The sequence below is a fragment of the Topomyia yanbarensis genome, chromosome 3 (assembly GCF_030247195.1).
Source record: "Topomyia yanbarensis strain Yona2022 chromosome 3, ASM3024719v1, whole genome shotgun sequence".
Classification (NCBI taxonomy): domain Eukaryota; kingdom Metazoa; phylum Arthropoda; class Insecta; order Diptera; family Culicidae; genus Topomyia; species Topomyia yanbarensis.
This window is the reverse complement of record NC_080672.1, coordinates 352208150-352229756: the sequence shown is the minus strand read 5'-3', so window position 1 is coordinate 352229756 and position 21607 is coordinate 352208150. Positions and strand designations below refer to the sequence as shown.

At 42.1% G+C, this 21607-nt stretch overlaps 3 protein-coding genes across 3 annotated transcripts; all 3 read left to right on the top strand.

The window, feature by feature from the left end:
- Positions 1–8567: 8567 nt before the first annotated feature.
- Positions 8568–10892, top strand: LOC131688180 (uncharacterized). The gene has a single exon (XM_058972347.1). The coding sequence runs from the start codon at positions 8568–8570 to the stop codon at positions 10890–10892; it is 2325 nt and encodes a 774-aa protein (XP_058828330.1).
- A 69-nt stretch (positions 10893–10961) lies between these two features.
- On the top strand, positions 10962–12914 carry LOC131688179 (uncharacterized). The gene has a single exon (XM_058972346.1). It carries the CDS (start codon positions 10962–10964, stop codon positions 12912–12914), a length of 1953 nt encoding a protein of 650 aa, XP_058828329.1.
- Positions 12915–13085: 171 nt separating this feature from the next.
- LOC131688178 (uncharacterized) lies at positions 13086–13850 on the top strand. Its single transcript, XM_058972345.1, has one exon. It carries the CDS (start codon positions 13086–13088, stop codon positions 13848–13850), a length of 765 nt encoding a protein of 254 aa, XP_058828328.1.
- Positions 13851–21607: the final 7757 nt, after the last annotated feature.

Here is a 21607-nt window from a genome sequence, read left to right as displayed (position 1 = left end):
TTTTGTCAACATGTAATACTCTATGTTGTAGCTCCATATGTTGGCTTTCGAGTGCCCAGAGGGATTATGTTACAAAAATCAACAAGTATCTTTTTTGAAAGAAATAGAAAACAAAGAAATATCTGCACTTTTTCCAGACTGCGGGTGAAACGGACATATGGTGGGGGTAAGACGGACATGTCGCCGAAAGAATGATCACAATACAAAACATTAAAATATACTATTTCTAACGCATGTTTTGGATAGTTTGTGGTTCTTCTTAATATATATGTTCAATTCAAGGTGAAAAATAACGTTTTGGTGTTCGATTTAAAGTTGAAGCAAATGATGTATTTTCTAATAGCGTTTTTTAAATACAATCAGTTCCAATGATCAGTCACAATAATTCATATAAAACTGGAAAGTTACATATTAAATACGCAATTGGTAACATCAGTTCCTCGAGTACACACAACCAGAATACGGGACCTGCACAAAGTCGTCTACCTTTTCCAGGTCCTAGAAATTCGGTATTCACCCTCGGTCACATTAACGTACATCCTGCGGTCTACTACATGTGAGACTTCAGCTAACAGGACGGTTCTCCACGTTTAGTTGCTAGAATTTCGTTTCTACACGCGAGACATTCATATAAGGATGAATCAATAGAATTAGTAAAAAGACTGGCCGTCTTGCCCCACCAGTACACATATTTTTTAAACGCTTGCACTTATTTACTCGTATATAAACATACCTGTTATTTTCCACGAAAATGTCATTTAAGAGTTACATTATCGAAATAAAAGAAGAAATCCGCGAAAAAATTGATTTTTCCTCGATAATACCTTAAAATCAGAGACGTAAAAATTACATCCGTTCGTAGATGCGCTACTGATTATCAATGTTTGCTTAAAGTTTTCTCGTTTAATAATATTCAAGGCCTTCTGAGTGCTCCATAATTCAAGGATAACCATAAAAAGAGGGTACTCATATAATGCAATTGAACTTTATATGTTATATCCCTAAAATAACCATGTGTCCGTCATACCCCACCTGTCCGTCTTACCCACAGTTCCCCTACATGATATTCAGTTTGTCAATTTTTGTCAATTTTTGTCAATTTTGATTCATTTGATTCATTTGATTCATTTGATTCATTTGATTCATTTGATTCATTTGATTCATTTGATTCATTTGATTCATTTGATTCATTTGATTCATTTGATTCATTTGATTCATTTGATTCATTTGATTCATTTGATTCATTTGATTCATTTGATTCATTTGATTCATTTGATTAATTTGATCCATTTTATTAATTTTATTCATTTTATTCAATCTATTAATTTTATTTATTTCATGATCAGTCACACTTATTTAATTTATTCAATTTGTTAATATGAGGCAAATAAATTAATTGTATTAATTTTGTAACTATTTAAATATTGCCTAATTTTTCCTTTAATGAGCTAATCTAATTTTATTTATATATTTTATTAATTCTATTTATATTAATCATTTCACTTTTAACTCGAATGGGTATTAAGATAAGCATAGGTTGGGGCCCATATTTTACTAGAGATTTGTCGCACTTTCGCAATACACACGATTGCAATACAATCACAGAAAATCACTCGCGGCGTCTTCGTACAAATGAAATCGTCGTGCATCGAAGATTTCAGACCCGCATATTGTTTTCGAGACACATATCGTCGCTGTTGTGCTATCTTATGACAAACGCCAATTTGGGATAAATTGAGTTAGATATGCCACATTACTCGTCTAACGAATCTCTACAAGATGGCGTTTCCAGAATTTTGAAATTTTGCTTGGTTACTGAAATATAGCGAGAAAAGTGATTAGAAATTGTGAGTTTTTTTATTCAAATTATCACATCTTGGAATTGGCTCAAGTTATATTGAAGTTTTAGCTGCTTTTATTTTTAAAAATGTCGTAGGAACACAAAGTAATAATAATTTTCAAAAGAAAAATACATGTATTGGGAGAAAAACGCAATTTTAGCTTTAAACTGGAAATATTGCCTATTTGGCAACACTGTAACCAAAAATACCTATTTTTTCTAGATTTCCTAACACATTTCATTCAAAATACATTTAACCGATTGTTTATTGACCAATTTAAACCATAATTGGTGATTTTTTTCTTTAGGAAATTTTTCATGCACGATTATGACACGTCATACATATTTTTTTATCAATACACACCTATGACACGTGTGAATGCGACTTTTGTTTACATTTTTAGTGAAAACTCGCAACATAGTCAACCGGTCTTCGTAATATTTGAGAGAATAATACAGAATAGGTAGAAGCATCAATTGTCTTCTCTGAATTGTTTCTACCATTTATAAGTTTCATGATATTCAATCGCAAACTTTAAAAATCGTTTTTCTCGAAATGTGCAAAATGGCGCTTGTCATAAGATAGCACAACAGCAACGATATGTGGTATATTTGAGATTATAGGTTTGTTCCAAAGTTTGGAGTGGGTAATTACCCATTCGGATACTTATCAAATGGGAAGTACTATCCATACTACCTACGCTATCCGCCGGCCCTGCCTGATATGAAATATAATCGATTAGTTATTAATCAATTAACTGAATAAAAATCGGCATCACAAACGAGTGCTACCAGTGCTATAAAATTGTCATTAATGTTGTCCCTTAAGTTCAAAGTCACAAAATTGTCTCCAGTAACTTGAAAATTCTCAAACTTTTTCAAGCATTACGTTTAATAATTGAAAGTTATTCCCCAAATGTGCTAATGACAAAAATCTAGTACAATGTAATCTAACGTTATGTAGGGTTACTGTGCCCTAATTCATCTTAGCACCTCTATTCATCCTACCCATTTGAACACATTAGTTAGAGCAGTATCTGCTCTCTCTATTCTACGCATTGGCTCAAATGGTAGGACGAATAAGGGTGCGTTGTACTCGACTTTTCGCTTCGCTCAAACGGGAGTATTTTACATTTTCCAGGCGAGATTTTTTATTATACCGCTACTTAGGAACGAAGCAAAGATGTTGATACCGATTTAAGAGCATTCCAATCACTGAAAGCCGAGTTATCCGCGAAAGAGTGTGATATCCCGACTAATGAGATGAATAAGGGCTCGTCTACCCTATTACCATTCCGGGCAATCAATTGGGTCGAACAATGATGTCAATGCAACTTTTTTTTCTTTCTTTCTCCAACTCAGCGAGGTGCACACAAAAGCAGTTTCTGTCCCGCTTGTCACAACCATTCACTCAAATTGAATGAACATTTTCTTCCATACTTTTGTGGCCCGACGTGGCAACCGAACGGGAGGGCTTCCCAAGCAGACAACCAACATCCGAGCCTATTATTCTCGAACAGATACAATGACTTCGATTCGATCACTTTCTGGAGAGAACTAATAAAATTGCTTTTGAATTGCAGTGCATTGTTGGTACATTATTGCTTTATTTGTAGGAAATGTAATATGAATACTTCATTCGGGTAGAGAAATGTGATGTAGAATGCGGCTTGCGTTTGTTACGTTTATTAAACTCCATATTGAATTTGACTTGATCCTTACATAATAGTAAAGCGTATTGCAATCTGACCAATCCTTTTATACTGGAGAATAAATTAAACAATTAAGCAGCTAAATTGTTCGTAACGTTATCATAGGAAGCAGATTCTTTAAACCGAAACATGCATCAGTTAATTGTACCAACCCATGCAACGATTATAGTTTAAAAAATTGCTTTAAGAGTAGCATAAACCTTTAATTGCTATTAGGAAAACGACACGTAAATATAATTGAAGGAGACTTTTTTGATAACTTTTGCCGTGCAGTAGCCTCATCACCGTGGCCGATCATAATTACTGATTAACAATGTTTCGGTCAGTAGACCTCCAGCACGCTTGGAAAGTAATTACTTTTCATGACTTCATTTATCCGTCCATCCTGCCACATCCGCCGTACTCGGGGGCCCTACCATATACATACATACATACATATATAAATTGATTGCCATTTTTCATAAGTACAAAACGAAAATTGCAATCGATTTCGAAAGCTGCTTCTTACCTTTAGAATGACCACCACCGCCGCCGACGAGCCGGGTGCTCTGTACACCCGACTCGAAACCGCGGATAAATAATCGAAACCGATTTCGGTAAGTAATTGATGCAATTTTTCACTCTCCGTTCGATCGTCTTTATTGTATATTATCATCGATTACTGCTTACTGTTCTGCCCTGATTTCCTTCGCACCTTTGAGTCAATGCCCTGCTGCTGGAAAGAATCTTTCATCACGGTTCATCCGTAGCACACGACGTAGTGGCCATCAAACACAAGCTATTGTGACATGACGTAATGTTTGGATAACCCCACGCGTGAAATTTCGAGATGAAAAAAAAAATATTTTGCACTTATTTTTGATTGCTTCTCTGGACGGACCACTGCACTGACCTGTTCAGCCCAATATTCGCCTACGGTAAATCAATTTGCCTAAAGTTGTGTACTTGAGTTGAAAACGAACATTGCTGACCTGCATGGGCCGCGCGGATGTGCATTGGAAGTGCCTACGTTGTACGGCTGCTGCTCCTGCTGCAGGGTTAGCATTATTATTGAAATGAGGAAGCCGGCTGGCGGCGCATGAAAAATCTGCTCGGACATTAATCTTGGTTGATGATCTAGAATATGCGTGAGATGGAAACAACGGAAAACATGTTTTGTGTAAACGAAGTATGTTCGGTTTAAATCGTCAAATAGCTTTGAATGTTGGTGCGAAAGAGGTCATTTTTGGAATTTCAGTGCAACCAAAGTGAAGCGAGTCGGGACTTCATCCGTGTGATGTCAAGGCTCATGTCCAATCATTATACTTTAGATGCGCATCTCCGTCGTATTGGGCTCGCTGAGGGTAATCATTGTGCTTGTGGAGAGGGTTACCATGACATTGAGCATGTTGTTTGGTCCTGCACTGAATATCGTGAAGCCAGATCACAATTAATAGATTCTTTACAAGTCCGAGGAAGACCAATCCATGTTCCTGTTAGAGACATCCTGGCGTATCGCGATCCTCTATACATGGAACTTATCTATCATTTTCTGTCAAAATTTAATTAAATTCATCTCCTCATACTCTCATCCAAGGCTAATCATTCACCAAGTAAAGTGTCCTAGAATATTCAGTTTTTAAATTTAGACAATAACAGAAAAAAGTAAATAAATACACCCGAAAATACTAGATCATTATGAAATATAACAATGTAAGGAAAAAAGCAAACAATAAAGTGATTTCAGTGTTAGTTTTAGACAAATTACTAGTATAGTTAAAATTAGTCTTAAGGATTTTTGTAACGTGCTATGTAAAAAAAGAAACTGGCGTAAAAAGCTTTTGCAAATGCCGTGTCAAATAAACGTATGGAAAAAAAGTGAAGCGCTCCAAAAATCTGGTTTAATGCAAATAGAATTGGCTTTTGATAATACCTACCGACGCCGGCATCGATGGAGATACGTGATGATTAGTTATGCTCTCTCTCCGAGCATGTGGTAGACTCGGGTGGAACGCCCGATTTCTAGCAAACAGAAGGCAAAAGATTATTAACTTTTCTTTCCGATCATAGCCACATGAGCCTGATTAGCTCTTTTTTTTAAATAAAACGTTTATTTGACACAGCATTTGCAAAAGCTTTTTTACGCCAGGGTTTTTTTACATATCATGTTACAAAAGTTCTTAAGACTATCACGTTATAATAAAAATTCACTTTTAATGCTAACACTGAGGATAATCATCATTTTGAATATTTTTATTTATACTCTATTTTCTTGAATTTCATTGTAAACCTATTGATAGTTTTTCTGTAATTTTTGTTTATTTTTTTATTTATTTGTAACGTTTTATCTAACTTAACTAACTGCGAGGAAATCTAAATTGTTTGTGGGTAGCAAGGGCAAAAAACTAGAAACGTTGTGGGGATAATTATATTTGAATATTTATTGTTTTCAGGAAATGATAAATATGGCCCATGTATGTAAGATCTCGTAAAGCGAGGATATCACGAACAGGAACATAGGGTGGTTTTATTCTGGCTCGTAAGGAGTCTATTAATTGGGATCTGGCTTCACGATATTCAGTGCAAGACCAAACAACATGTTCAATATCTTCGTAACCCTCTCCGCAAGCACATTGATTATCTTCTGCGATCCCAATACGGCGGAGATGCGCATCAACGTATAATGGTTGGACATGAACCTAGACATCACACGAATGAAGTTTCGACTTACATCCAACCCTTTGAACCATGCCTTCGTTGATACTTTAGGGATAATTGAGTGCAACCAGCGTCCCAGATCACCATTGTCCCATGATGTTTGCCAACTAGTAAGCGTCCTCTGACGAGAAGCGCTATAAAATTCATTGAAGGCAATAGGTCTTTCATAGAAGTCACCGTCCAGTGCCCCTATTTTGGTTAAATTATCCGCTCTCTCATTACCTGGTATGGAGCAATGAGCGGGAATCCACACTAAGGTAATTTGATAAGATTTATTTGTTAATTTAGTTAAGTATTCTCGTATCTTCTTCAAAAAGAACGGAGCGTGATTATCAAGCTTTAAAGAGCGTAGTGCCTTAATTGTACTGAGGCTATCTGTGAGGATGAAATAGTGGCTCGGAAGTAAAGTATCAATAATCTCCAGACTATAGTGAACTGCTGCTAGTTCGGCTGTGTAAACAGAGGCAGGCTCTGCAAGCTTGAAGGATATCGAGGTGTTATTGTTGAAAATACCGAAGCCAGTAGCCTCATTGATTCGTGACCCATCAGTGTAGAGCATTTTATGGCAGTCAATGTGTTGGTATTTACTTATGAATTTTAGGGATCTCCAGAGAGCGCAGGTGATCCGGGATTCCACGAATTTCCTCTTGCATGGACGTGTCGAAAAATAAAGTGGAATCGGGAGTATCTAATATATTAACACATGTCAGAACATAACTAGAAGGCGTTATTTCTTGTGACATGTGATTGAAGTTCACTGTCATGAATCTGGTTTGGGATTGAAGCTCGACAAGTCTTTCGAAATTTTCAATTACAAGTGGATTCATAACCTCACATCGTATAAGTAAACGAGTGGAGAGATCCCAGAATCGATCTTTTAAGGGAAGAACTCCCGCTAGTACTTCAAGACTCATCGTATGTGTCGATTGCATGGAACCTAAGGCGATTCGTAAACAACGATACTGTATTCGTTCCAATTTAATAATTTGAGTATTTGCAGCTGAACGGAAACAGAAGCACCCATATTCCATTACTGAAAGTATCGTTGTTTGATACAATCTTATTGTTGATGCGTGAATTTAAATTAAAAAGAACTACCTAAAACTAAGCCTAAATTTAAATTAATCTAAACCTAAATGAATTAAATCTAAACTTTTAATTATAAACCATATTCAATCAAACCTAATTAAATGCAAAAAAACTACCACCAAAAACCCCAAACCAAATTGATGAACCACCCTACGAATCCACTATGTTTGCCGATCAACATAATGAGCGATCGCAGAACGAGAGTAGACCAAACAGTGATCGCACAATACAACCAAACGATCATGATATACGGGTAGGTAGAACCGTCAGCTGTGGAAGACGGAATGTGTGAAAATCAGCTGACAAAGGCAGTTGACAATAATACGTCGGTCGATCAAGTCAGTGCGTACCCCCGCTATAAGTCCGTACTCGTTAGTGATAATTTGATCATCATATTCGAGTTGTGAATTCTTCCCGCAAACAAACCCCGAGTGCAGTGAAATATAGCAAGTTTTCTAGCGAAGAAAGGACGATTTGACTTGCTAATTGTGGTGTAGTGTAAATTTACTATCCCTGTCCAAAAAGGGGGAAAAGTGCAGTGCGGCAAAAAGGACGTTTAGTGCCAAGAAGAAATCGGTTGTACAGGATATTGGAGGCAGATTGAATTGCTCAGCGACGATCTTTCTGGGCCGCCTACCACAGGCGGAAGCAAAACCTTCGAACGGGAACCCATCAAGTAAGTCGCCCCAACATTGGTCCTTCGAACCGGATACGGAGGAAACCCCAACCAGAAAGGATCGGTGCGGTGAGTACGCCATTACAAATTGCTGCTGACGCGACGCTACGGCAAAGATACTGCCCGTCCCAGCCCCGAAGGTGCCTACCGTTAAGGCCATTTTGGACACTATCGCTGCAGTTCATTGCGAACTTTTGTCATCGCAGCTGATTTGCGCCAACTCGGAACAGGATTTTTTGATAATTTTCTGTTTGCGAGAAAAGTTGCATGTTTTTTTGCTGAGGTGGTGGAGAGTGGCAAATTCGCGTAGATTGGTACGCTCGCGTCGGGAAGGATAATTTCGTACGATTTGCGTATCATTCTCGGTCGTTCCGCGAAGAATTGGCATATCGCGACGGGAAGGATTTTTTCGTTCGATTTGTGCCATTTTCGATTCCGTGTCGTGTAGGAACGGTACCCGCGCCGGGAAGGAGTCCGATTTTTCGATTCGTACCGTTTTTTCGTTTCCGATATTTGAAGTGGTGGTAGTGAAGACCAGTGAAGTGGTACAATAATGGCAACCAAGACAGAAAAGAAGCTGTCAGAGTACGTGATCCAGCGGAAAGGGATCCTTGTAGTGCAGAAGGCAGTGGAAAAGTTCGCGGAGAATTTCGATTGCGATCGGGATGCGTGCCAAATTCCAATTCGCCTCGATTCACTGGACCGGATCTACAAGGAGTACCTGGAGGTACAAGGACAGATCGAGTTGTACGATAAACCGGAAATGTTGGATACCCATCTGCAAGAGAGAATGAATTTCGAGACGCGTTATTGTACGGTCAAAGGATTTCTGCTGTCCAATCGTGCTGCGGACCTCAACCCAACCATGCTGAACAGCACAATGGCGGCACCTGTTCATGCTTCGTCCTCGTTCCATCTACGATTACCCAAGATCGATCTTCCCAAGTTTAACGGTGATTTTTCGCGTTGGCTCGCATTCCGTGACACGTATACGTCGATGATCCACAGCAATGCAGATATTCCGACGGTTGCGAAGCTGCAGTACTTGCTGCAGTCGCTGGAGGGAGAAGCCCGAAAACCATTCGAGTCCGTAGACATTGAAGCGGACAACTACGCATCGACTTGGGAAGCATTGCTAAAGCGGTACGACAACAAGCGGTTCCTGAAGCGTCAGCTCTTCCGTGCTCTGTACGACCTCCCACCGGTCAAGCGAGAGAACCCTCCAGAAATCCAAGGATTGGCTGACGATTTTCACCGGCATGTGCGGGCTTTGGCAAAGTTAGGCGAGCCAGTCCATTATTGGGACACCCCATTGGTCAACCTCCTTTCCTACAAGTTGGATCCAACTACGCTACGTGCTTGGGAGGAAAAAACCAGCATTAACGACGACGTTACCTATGATATGCTGATCGAGTTCCTCTACCAGCGTGCCCGAATGCTGACGTCTGTCGTAACTGACCTACAATATCGGTCCCAACAACCGGTTATAGCCAAGGTGGCCGGTCCGATTCCAACCCCGAAGCCGTTCAAGGTGGCGTACAAGGCAGCTACCGTTGAACCGAACTACAGTGCTCCCTCGTGCCTCGCTTGTCCAGAGAAGCATTTCCTCTTCCAATGCCCTGCATTTTCCGAGGTGTCCGTCCGCCAGCGCCGTGAGCTGGTTTCCCAAAAGCGCTTATGCTGGAATTGCTACCGTACTGGACACCAAGCCCGGAACTCTACCTCCAAGTTCTCTTGCCGTTACTGTCACGAAAAACACCACTCCCTGCTGCACGAGTCAGAATCGTCGAAGATGCTATCGACTCCTGTTAACGAGGAAAGTCAGCCGATTCCCTCGACGTCCGCCCACGCTGACCCTTCAAGCTCGGCGAAATCGAACAGCCAAGTAAGCTTATCGGTTCAGGCTCAGCATAGTACAGTTTTACTGGGAACTGTTTCTCTCTTCGTCGTAGGTCAGAATGGCAAGAAGATCCCCGCACGCGCACTTCTAGATTCCGGATCCATGTGTAACTTCATCACCAAGAAGCTTGCAAATTCCCTGAACCTTCATCGCACCAAGGTGGATATCGCAGTAGCTGGTATAGGAGAATCCACCAAGCAGATTAAGTGCCAATTAACTGCTATGATCGAGTCGAAGTCGACACCGTACTCCACCAAGCTCGAGTTCCTGATCCTCAAGAGACCGACGGTCAACCTTCCGACCGTTCCGATCGACATTTCCGCGTGGAATCTTCCCAAGTTGTCGTTGGCAGACCCCAGATTCCACATCCCATCCGACATTGACATGGTTGTCGGTGGTGAAGCGTATCATGAGCTGCATCCTGGCAGCAAGCGTTCCCTGGGAGAGGGACTACCGTTGCTAATAGAGACGGTGTTCGGATGGACTGTTTCCGGGAAGATATCCATCAATCATCCCACCATTCCCCGCATCTGCCATCTAACCACTGTCGATCGAAGCTTAGAACAAGCGTTGCAGAAGTTCTGGGAGCTAGAAGCTGTTGAGCCGTGTTCTGTGTATTCCGTAGAAGAAAAACAGTGTGAAGAACTTTACGCTACTACCACCACTCGCGATTCGTCCGGTCGTTATCTCGTTCGTTTGCCACTCACCCGTGATCCGCTAGTCAACCTCGGCGAATCCAGAGCCATCGCCGAACGTCGGTTTCTGAGCCTTGAGAAGCGACTAGAGCGGGATCCACCCACCAAGGATGCATACTGCAAGTTCATGGACGAATACGAACGAATGGCGCACATGAAGAAGCTCGTCGATCCAGTAGACGATGTGAACCCGCACTGCTACCTCCCGCACCATCCTGTGTTCAAGGAATCCAGCACAACCACGAAGGTCCGAGTTGTTTTCGACGCGTCGTGTAAAACATAGTCAGGATTTTCCGTCAACGATAAGCAGCTCGTTGGTCCTGTCGTCCAGGAGGACCTGTTGTCTATCGTCATGAGGTTCCGCACACACCCGATCGCCATCGTAGCCGACATCGAGAAGATGTACCGACAGATTCAGCTGCATCCCAAGGACCGACCGCTTCAACGCATTCTCTGGCGTTCCAACCGCGACGATCCGCTCATATCGTACGAGCTCCAAACCGTTACGTACGGTTTTGCATCCGCGCCATTCCTGGCAACTCGCACCCTCCTACAAGTTACACAGGACGAAGGCGACAAGTACCCCGCCTCCGTAGATGCTGTGAAGCAGGATTTTTACGTCGATGACTTTTTATCGGGAGCTGACGATGTCCAATCCGCAATCCGCCTTCGCCAAGAAGTTTCCGCCATGCTTACGTCAGCTGGCCTTCCGTTAAAGAAGTGGGCATCCAATTCCTCCGAAGTCCTTGCGCAAGTCCCGCAAGAAGATCTCGCTCTACTACCACTGCATGATCTCCAGGACGAACAATCCATATCCACCTTAGGACTCGTTTGGGAGCCGAAGTCCGATACGATGCGCTTCAAGGTCCAGTTGCCGTTACCAGCACCCGTCCTGACCAAAAGGAAGGTCATGTCCTACATTGCGCAGATCTTCGACCCACTAGGGCTAGTTGGCCCGACAATCACCGTAGCGAAGCTGTTCATGCAGCGCCTGTGGGCATTGAAGACCGACGCAGGAGATTCATACGAGTGGGATCGTCCGCTGCCTCCGCGTCTACAAGGCGAATGGAAGGAATTCCATGGTACGCTAGATGCAATCTCCAAAATCCGCATTCCCAGATTCGTGTCGCAGATCAAGACCGAAACCATCCAGCTGCACTTTTTCTCCGATGCTTCAGAGAAGGCATATGGTGCATGCTGCTACGTCCGTTCTGAGTCAGCTGCAGGGATTCGTGTTCAGCTGCTAACGTCAAAATCCAAGGTCGCACCGTTAGCCACCTGCCAATCGATTGCGCGCCTAGAGTTGTGTGCCGCTGTGTTGTCGGTTAGCCTATATGAGAAGGTGATGAAGTCCCTTAAGACATCGTGCGAAGTGTTCTTCTGGGTTGATTCGACGATAGTCCTCTACTGGCTACAATCGTGCCCGTCGCGCTGGAAAACGTTCGTGGCAAACCGAGTGTCCACAGTCCAATCCTCTACCGCATCTTGTTCCTGGCAGCACGTTCCCGGAGAATCCAACCCAGCAGACCTTATATCACGAGGTGTCAATCCAACCGATATCGTGAACCTCGAGTTTTGGTGGATAGGACCGCAATGGTTAGGGGTTTTGCCACACCATTGGCCACGCACTGTGCTGCCAGCGTTCGATTTATCCACAATGCCAGAGAGCAAAAGCAATGTCGCCGTGATGTCGGTAACGGTAGCCGAACCATCGTTTTCCGCTCGACTGTTCAGTCGCTACTCCAGCTTTACAAAGCTACGACGTTCCATCGCGTATTGGATGCGATATTTCCGCTCTCTACGAGCTGCCGTGCAGAAAACCAAGCCAGAGCCGTTTGACTCGCTTTCAACGGCCGATCTACGCGAGGCTGATTTAGCCTTGTGTCGTGTAGCCCAACGGGAGATGTTCTCCAAGGAGCTCTCTAAAATAACCAGACGTGAACCCCTTCCCGCATCGTTAAAGGTGTTGAAACCGACGATGTATAAAGATGGCGTTATTCGAGTCGGTGGGAGACTCAAATACGCCGTAGTTTCGGAAGAAATGAAACACCCGATAATGCTGCTTGCGAAGCATCCGCTGTCCGTGTTGTTGACCGAGTACTACCACAGCAATCTGCTACATGCAGGACCACAACTGACGCTAACTACACTGCGTCAGAAGTACTGGGTGATTGGAGGACGCGACCTCGTTCGCCGCACGTACCATCAGTGCCACACGTGTTTTCGCAGCAAGCCCCGTTTGATCCAGCAAACCGTAGCAGACCTGCCGTCCTCGCGAGTCTCGCCAACTCCGTATGCGGTGTAGACTATTGTGGACCTGTCTACATCGCTGACACGCAACCGTGCACCTACGAAGGCATACATCGCGATCTTCGTGTGTTTCTCCACCCGCGCTGTCCACATCGAACTGGTCTCTGACCTATCCACGCCAGCCTTTCTGGCTGCCCTCCGCCGTTTCGTCGCCCGCAGAGGAAGAATGAGGGAGATCCATAGCGACAACGGCACCGCAATCAAGGGAGCGTCCAATGCACTCAACCGAATCCACCACATGCTAAAGTCCGATCAGGGTGGACGAAAGCAGATCCTCGACTGGTGTTCCGAGAATGAGATCATGTGGCGATTCATTCCACCTCGCGCTCCGCACTTCGGCGGTCTGTGGGAAGCAGCCGTCAAGTCAGCAAAGCACCATCTGCTTCGTGAGATCGGCAGTGTGAATGTCAGCTACGAGGACATGATAACCATACTCGCCCAGATCGAGATGTGTCTAAACTCCAGACCTCTCACTGCCATACCGTCCGATCCGTCAGACCTGGAAGCTCTGACCCCAGGCCATTTCCTGGTGGGAACCAGCCTACAAGCCGTTCCAGAGCCGTCACTTTGCGATGTACCCGACAATCGACTTTCACATTGGCAGCTCACCCAGAAGCGTGTCCAAAGGATTTGGGCAAGGTGGTATCCCGAGTACCTTCAGCAGCTGCAGTCACGAGCCACGAAGCAGTACCCCAAGGTCACCATTGAACCCGGACGAGTTGTGGTGATCAAGGACGAATGTCTGCCGCCAACTCAATGGCCACTCGGAAAAATCATCCAGGTACACCCGAACAAGGATGGAATTGTTCGCGTTGTCACCCTGAAAACCGCCACATCCGATTCAGTTGTCCGTCCAGTCGTGAAACTGGCCTTGCTTCCGACACCGGAAACGCAGTCCACAGCGTCTGATCCCAGTTCGGACGAAGAATAGAAGAAGTACAAGCAAGAAATGAATTTGAAGTATCCGTGCTACTTCAAGGTGGCCGGAATGTTGATGCGTGAATTTAAATTAAAAAGAACTACCTAAAACTAAGCCTAAATTTAAATTAATCTAAACCTAAATGAATTAAATCTAAACTTTTAATTATAAACCATATTCAATCAAACCTAATTAAATGCAAAAAAACTACCACCAAAAACCCCAAACCAAATTGATGAACCACCCTACGAATCCACTATGTTTGCCGATCAACATAATGAGCGATCGCAGAACGAGAGTAGACCAAACAGTGATCGCACAATACAACCAAACGATCATGATATACGGGTAGGTAGAACCGTCAGCTGTGGAAGACGGAATGTGTGAAAATCAGCTGACAAAGGCAGTTGACAATAATACGTCGGTCGATCAAGTCAGTGCGTACCCCCGCTATAAGTCCGTACTCGTTAGTGATAATTTGATCATCATATTCGAGTTGTGAATTCTTCCCGCAAACAAACCCCGAGTGCAGTGAAATATAGCAAGTTTTCTAGCGAAGAAAGGACGATTTGACTTGCTAATTGTGGTGTAGTGTAAATTTACTATCCCTGTCCAAAAAGGGGGAAAAGTGCAGTGCGGCAAAAAGGACGTTTAGTGCCAAGAAGAAATCGGTTGTACAGGATATTGGAGGCAGATTGAATTGCTCAGCGACGATCTTTCTGGGCCGCCTACCACAGGCGGAAGCAAAACCTTCCAACGGGAACCCATCAAATAAGTCGCCCCAACACTTATCACGTCACTTGGAGCACCCCACCAAGATCCGGTTATTGTTCGGAGAAAATTTATCCTTTGTTCGCACTTCTTTATCAGATACCTAATGTGGCCTCCCCATGTACCTTTAGAATCGAACCAAATTCCGAGATATTTAAAGGTCATGACTTGGGCTATCGTTCTACCAACCAACTGAAGCTGAAGCTGAGCTGGATCACGCTTCCTTGAAAAAACAACCAACTCTGTTTTCTCCGTAGAGAAATCGATGCCCAGCTTCAACGCCCAACTTGATAAATTATCCAAACTATCTTGCAGTGGTTGTTGTAAATTTATGGCTTTTGGTCCTGTAACAGAAACCACGCCATCATCTGTAAGTTGCTTTAGAGTGCATGGGCTGACAATACAATTATCAATGTCATTCACGTAAAAATTGTAGAGAAGGGGGCTTAAACAAGAACCTTGTGGGAGGCCCATGTAACTTATTCTGAATGTTGCCAAATCGCCATATGAAAAATGCATGTGCTTTTCTGACAATAAGTTGTATAAATAATTATTTAATATTGGTGAAAGACCACATTGATGTAGTTTCTCTGAGAGAACATCAATGGAAACAGAGTCGAATGCTCCTTTTATGTCTAAGAACACAGACGCCATTTGTTCTTTTTTTGCGTAAGCTAGTTGGATTTCTGACGAAAGTAGCGCCAGACAATCATTCGTTCCCTTTCCCCTCCGAAAACCAAACTGGGTATCTGATAGCAAGCCGTTCGCCTCAACCCAATTGTCGAGACGTCGCAGGATAATTTTTTCCAACAATTTCCTGATGCAGGATAGCATTGCAATCGGTCGATACGAGTTATGGTCGGAGGCTGATTTTCCCGGTTTTGGAATGGCGATAACTCTCACTTGTCTCCAGTCGTGCGGGACAATGTTCTGCTCAAGAAGCTTATTGAATAAATTCAACAAGCGTCTTTTTGCTAGGTCAGGCAGATTCTTCACCAAGTTGAATTTAATTCTGTCTGGACCCGGAGCATTATTGTTGCATGAGAGGAGTGCAATTGAAAATTCCATCATTGTCAAAAGCGAATCTATGGAATCGTTACTTGTGGGAGCATCGCGAATGATTTTCTGCGCAGGATCAGAATCTGGAAAAACTTTCTTGGCAAAATTAAATATCCAGCGATTCGAAAAATCTTCGCTTTCATTAGTTACGTTTCGATTCCTCATTCTTCTGGCTGTGTTCCAAAGAGTACTCATTGATGTTTCTCTTGACAAGCCATCAACGAAGCGTCTCCAATAACTAGACTTTTTGGCACGACGGAGACTGTCAAATTTGTTTTGCAAAATCGAATAATTTTCAAAGTTCGCACGTGTACACCCTATCCGTTTCATAATTTCTTTGTAAGCAACTTGTTTAGCTTCATATGCATCCGAGCATTCTTTGTCCCACCAGGGATTAGGAGGCCGGCTATTTATTGTCATGCCAGGATTGCATTTCGTTTGGGTTTGTTCTGCTGCTTCAATAATCAAACCCGCTAGAAATTCATATTCTTCGGTAGGTGGTAGCTCTTCCGTCGAAACAAGAGAAGTGGAAATTAAAGATTGGTATTTTTTCCAATCAATATTTCGTGTCAAGTCATAAGGGACATTGATTGAATTCGTGAGGCCTAATTCACTGTTAATTGAAATAACGACTGGCAAATGATCGCTACCGTGAGGATCAGGTACAACCTTCCACGTGCAATCTAACCGAAGTGATGTCGAGCATAGAGATAGATCTAATGCACTTGGTCGTGCGGGTGGTCTGGGAATGCGTGTTGCTTCGCCTGTATTTAAAACTGTCATATTGAGCTCGTCACAAACATTGTATATCAAAGAGGATCGATTATCATTGAAGAGGGAACCCCACAATACTCCGTGCGAGTTGAAGTCTCCCAGTATCAGCCGCGGAGCAGCCATGGATTCCACTACCTCAAAAATTTGACATTGTCCAATTTGAGCTTTGGGAGGTAAGATTAGCTCTTGTTTCCCATTCTAAATTTATAACTGATTAAATTATAACAATTTTTATATCTTTCGTATCTCTTAGTCTTACATTTGTCGAATATTTTCAGCAAAATTGGTGCACTATGGCTCTATTGCCTTGTGCAGGAAAGAACAGCTTCTATAACTTTGGTTCAAGTACCGTTGTTCTTTGTTTATGTAAGTTTTAACCGGACCGGTCAACATCTCGTTAATTTTAAGTGTGTATCAGTTGCGTGGTGTCCGGCCTTGACTGGTATTGCCAGCGCCGCAGTGGGTTGGCAATGGAGTGTCGATCAATACAGGTGCATAGGAATGGGGTCATGGGAGACCTATCCAACGCCGCGGCACTAAGCACTAACGATCTTCATAAAGCACCACCACGGCGCGCCGTGGTGGTGCTTTATGAAGATCGTTAGTGCTGACGGCTCCAGGGGGAGGCCCCCTCCCACCTTTCTACCGAAAAGAGTAGTAATAGAAATCCGTAGTCACTATCCTTTCTTTAATACTTGTTTTTGCAAATCGAAGTGTTATTTAGTACATTTTAGCTTTTTTTATCCCTTTATGGGCAGCTAGGGCCGAGGGTGGTGGCTAGCGGGTTTCATACATCTTCGACCTGACGGACAAAGCTATGGTGCCTTGAACACAGGCAACGCAGATCCTAGGCCATCATTGAAATGATAAGTTCTGCGTTTGAGATGTACTTCCCCCGGTTGCCAGATGAATACCTGTAATTATTACTTGTTGCTTTGTATGTATGAATCTAATGTTCAGTCCTGGGTAGTGTATGCGTGGAAGGGAAAATGTACTTTTGCATATAAAATATTTAAAATGATCCATAAAGAATTGAAAAACGATCCATAAAAAAGTTGTCCATATTCCATAAAACAAAACTGAAAATCTATAAAACTGTGTGAATGATCCATAAAAAAGGGTGATTTGATCCATAGATTATGTAAAATTGAACCATAAAATGGTCGCAAAAGAGCACTAAAATAGTAATAAAAGAGCAATTAAAATGAACCAATGCCCCATAAAAATATTGGAAATGTTCCATAAAATGATACATTTTGCGCCATAAATTAATTGACATTGATCCATAGAATATTAACAATGTACATTAAAACACGTCGATATGTTCCACAATATCGAAAAAAAATGTTCCACGGTATTACAAAATGGAGCAATAAAATGTCAGAAAAAGTTCCATAAATTTGATGAAAATGTTTGCTAAATAATTTTTCTTGGTCCATAGAAGATGTAAAAATGAACATTAGAAATGATTCATATATCTAACGTTAAATTATGGTTCATGGATATTTACAAAACGATCCATAAGAAAATAAAATGTAAAACGACCAATTAATATGTGCTTATGCACTAGAAAAAATAAATTTAATGAATTCATGCGAAATTTTATGGTAAACTGAAAAAATAAGTTGTGCTTAATAATTCTCATAACAGTGACAGTGTTTTAACAAGTGAGCTTATACTGGGAGCTAGTGTGATGCGGCTTGGCCGCATATCCGAGGCCAAGGATCCGAAGCGGCGCAAAGCCGCTGAGGATCCGTTGGACGAGGCATTGATTAACCCGTAGCTGGAATTGCAGGCAAACCTGTGGTCCTCTCGTTTGCCCGGTTTACTTAAACATAGGGGCTATAGCTACTTAACCTTTACAGTACCAAGCTAAAATTTTTCTGAAAATTTTGTTTAAATTTTGCTCTCAATGCGTCAATTTTTGACCGATTTGGATGGAACCGGCTTTAAAAGATCTGGAATTTAGTCCAGTTTCTATATACAGAGTAGTGTTCAAATCCGTGGACCGGTTCCGGAATTAATCCGAATTCCCTTGGGGTATATCCGGCATCCCAGTGGGGTGACGGGCGAGTTTTGAAGAAACATCCCATAAATTTAAGTAATTGTATTTTGAAATGTGCTACATATGACTATTTCCCATTGATCCTTCACAATAGACATGAATTGGACCAATCTTGGCCACCGGAGAACTGTTCCGGGAGAACCTAAGAAAATGTATATATTTTTCTATCATTCCATCGATTTGGGTTCATAGCTTTATACGAAATGCGAAGTTCTTCCAATCATACGGTTCTACAGCTACCTCAAGGCCATTCCGGCACCGGTTCCGTACGGATGGACATTTGACGCCATTTTGAAAACCAAGATGGCGGCTTCCGGTTACCACAAAACAGTGAAAACCACCATCAATATGGGTGTTATTTGAAAGAGAACGGTCAACAAAAGCCGGAAATTGACGCCATTTTGAAAAGAAATGGGGATTTCCGGTTACCACAAAACAGTGAAAAGCATCATCAATATGGGTGTCATTCGAAAGGGAGTGGTCAATAGAAGACAGAAATTGATTTTTGACGCCATTTTCAAAACCAAGATGGCGGTTTCCGGTTATCACAGTGCAGTGCAAACCACCACCAATAATGGCGTAATTGTAAAGCGCTAGCGATCAGCAAAAGCCGGAAATTGGTTTTTGACGCCAATTCGAAAACCAAAATGGCGGGTTCATGTTCCAAAGAAACAGTGAAAACCGTCACCAATATGGGTGTCATTTGAAAGGAGTGTGTCAGCAGGAGACGGAAATTGATGATTGACGCCATTTGAAAACCAAGATGGCAGCTGCCGGTTTCCAAAAAGCAGTGAAAACTACCATCAATATAGGTGTTATTTGAAAGGGATTGGTGAGAAGAAGTACGAAATTGATTGTTTATGCAGTTTTGAAAACCAAGTTTGCGGTTTCCTGTTACTGCAAAACAGCGAAAACTATCATCAGTATAAGTATCAGAAAGGGGTAGTCATAAAGTTATTTTTGACGCCATTTTGAAAACCAATATGGTGGCTTCCAGTTACTACAAACAACAGTGAAAACCATAAGTATGGGTGTCATTTCAAAGGGGTGGTCAGTAGATGTAGTGGTGGCGGTGGTACTACCACCTTTGTAACAGGAACACTCTCCATAGCACTGAGCATTCTTTACACGACAAGCATGACGTGTTCAAGCATTACTCTCTGACCATACTCAGCATGCTACTGTACGAAGGGCCAAAAAGGAATTGCGTGGTCGGAAAGTGACTTCGTTTACATGTACTACGGAAGCTTTTGCTTCCAATAACAAGACTATATAAGCCAATTACAATGCAAGCCATTGTTATAAAAAGTAGCCTCAATAGGTGGGGAGAAAATCCTGCGCAATGTTCACGAAATGTTAGCAACAAGAATCTGGCTACTCCACTCTTCCTGCCCAAATCGTTTCAATCAGGTGGCTTGATGGTCCCTCTCAATTCCCATGTATTCTATGTAAGGGTCATTCCACGCGCAGTGATCAAGGCACGTGTAATCGACCTTCACGGATTTGAATCAAATTTGGAGGAATTGCTCATCTAGGGCCAATATATAAAAACCCAATTTTTTGTGTCTATTCAATCACCCCTCGGCAATGGGAGCTACCCCCCCTCCCCCCCTCCTTTTGGTAAATTGTCAAAACCCTTGATTTCCTTTTGAACATATTTCCGGTTCTATTTACTCTAGAACCAAACCGTAAGATGGGTTTTGAAGAAAATTGTTCAAGGAGTTTAGAAAATATATTAGTTATTGGCGGCAGTGCTGCCAACTATCCAATTTTTTCAGCCAAATAGCAAATCAGCGATATTTTGAAGCAAAAAAACGCTATTTCCCATATAAAATCGCAGGCGCACAACAATAAAAAAACTAACTTGAGTATTCTAAGATCACACATAATTTATCGTGAAGTAGACGAGCAATTATGAAAAATTACGTTTTTGGTTGCTTTTTAGCAGATCAGGGTCAATTTTTACGACTGTTTGAAGATTTTCTCAATTTTGGCCAATAAAAATGGATTTTTATATGAGAAAATTCGAGTTCTTCCCTTCAAAACAGTGCATCTCAGGATGCGCTCAAATTATATTGAGATTATAAGTGTTTTTTATGTAAAAATATCTACAGAACACGATGGCATTAGAATCTTCAAAATTAAAATATTTGTAATAAGAAAAAAAACTTAATAATTAACTGAAACAAATCGCATAGTTGGCATCACTGCCGCGAAAAGTTAAGCTCCTTGAGCAATTTTCTTCAAAAACCATTTTTCGAATGGATTCTATAGTAAATAGAACCGGTGATATTTGTAGAAGACACCTAATTTCTATCTCTCTCCGTTGAAAAGTTAGTGTTGGCGCCATCTATGCGGTCACAGGTGGCACTAAAATTTTCTAACCAAGACATAACTCGTATTATGTAGTGCAATTCTTCCGAACATACTATTCAGCTAAATCTAACCATTATTCTACAAAAATGTTTAGTTTGTTAGAACCTAGTACCGATACACTACCACGCACTGCTAGGCCCCATGCAAAACTGACTCAGACACCACTTCGCTAAAAGTTTAATAACTTCTTTTAACAAAGCCGAATTGACTAGCAGTCTTCGACAAAGTTGTACACAATTAAATTATATTTCTTATTTTCACTTAGCGGTGAAAATGCGAGCTAATGGGTTTTCTTCATATAAATTGTCGAAAAATCCCATACAAACTTCAGGCACGTTGGTCCGGTAGCTAGACTTGTCCGATTTGCTTCAAATTTAGAGCAAGTACTCCTGGTGGGACTAGGAATCGACTCAGGGGTAGGCCGATAGGGGTCACGTCCTTACAATCGTCGAACGGTTTTGTGTAATCAGATAGGTGTACTAATTTTTGTTTTAAGTTTGTATACAAGAAACAAAGGGGTTGGATAGGCAACCGCTCTCCTCTTGCTGCAATAAGTGTGCTGGATATGCTACACATAGCTACGCGGCGGTACGGTTTTTTGGTGTTGGTGTTTGTTTTTTCGTGTCGTGGAGAAGGCGGCCATCAAGGTTTTTAGATAGTGACGGACCACGGCATCGAACAGACGCCCCGAGTTTTTTTGTTTTTCCGGGACAGTTTCCAGCCA

Bases quoted from the DNA above. Each gene is read 5' to 3' on its own strand.
- LOC131688180 (XM_058972347.1), top strand. From the start codon at position 8,568: ATGGCAACCAAGACAGAAAAGAAGCTGTCAGAGTACGTGATCCAGCGG.
- LOC131688179 (XM_058972346.1), top strand. From the start codon at position 10,962: ATGAGGTTCCGCACACACCCGATCGCCATCGTAGCCGACATCGAGAAG.
- LOC131688178 (XM_058972345.1), top strand. From the start codon at position 13,086: ATGAGGGAGATCCATAGCGACAACGGCACCGCAATCAAGGGAGCGTCC.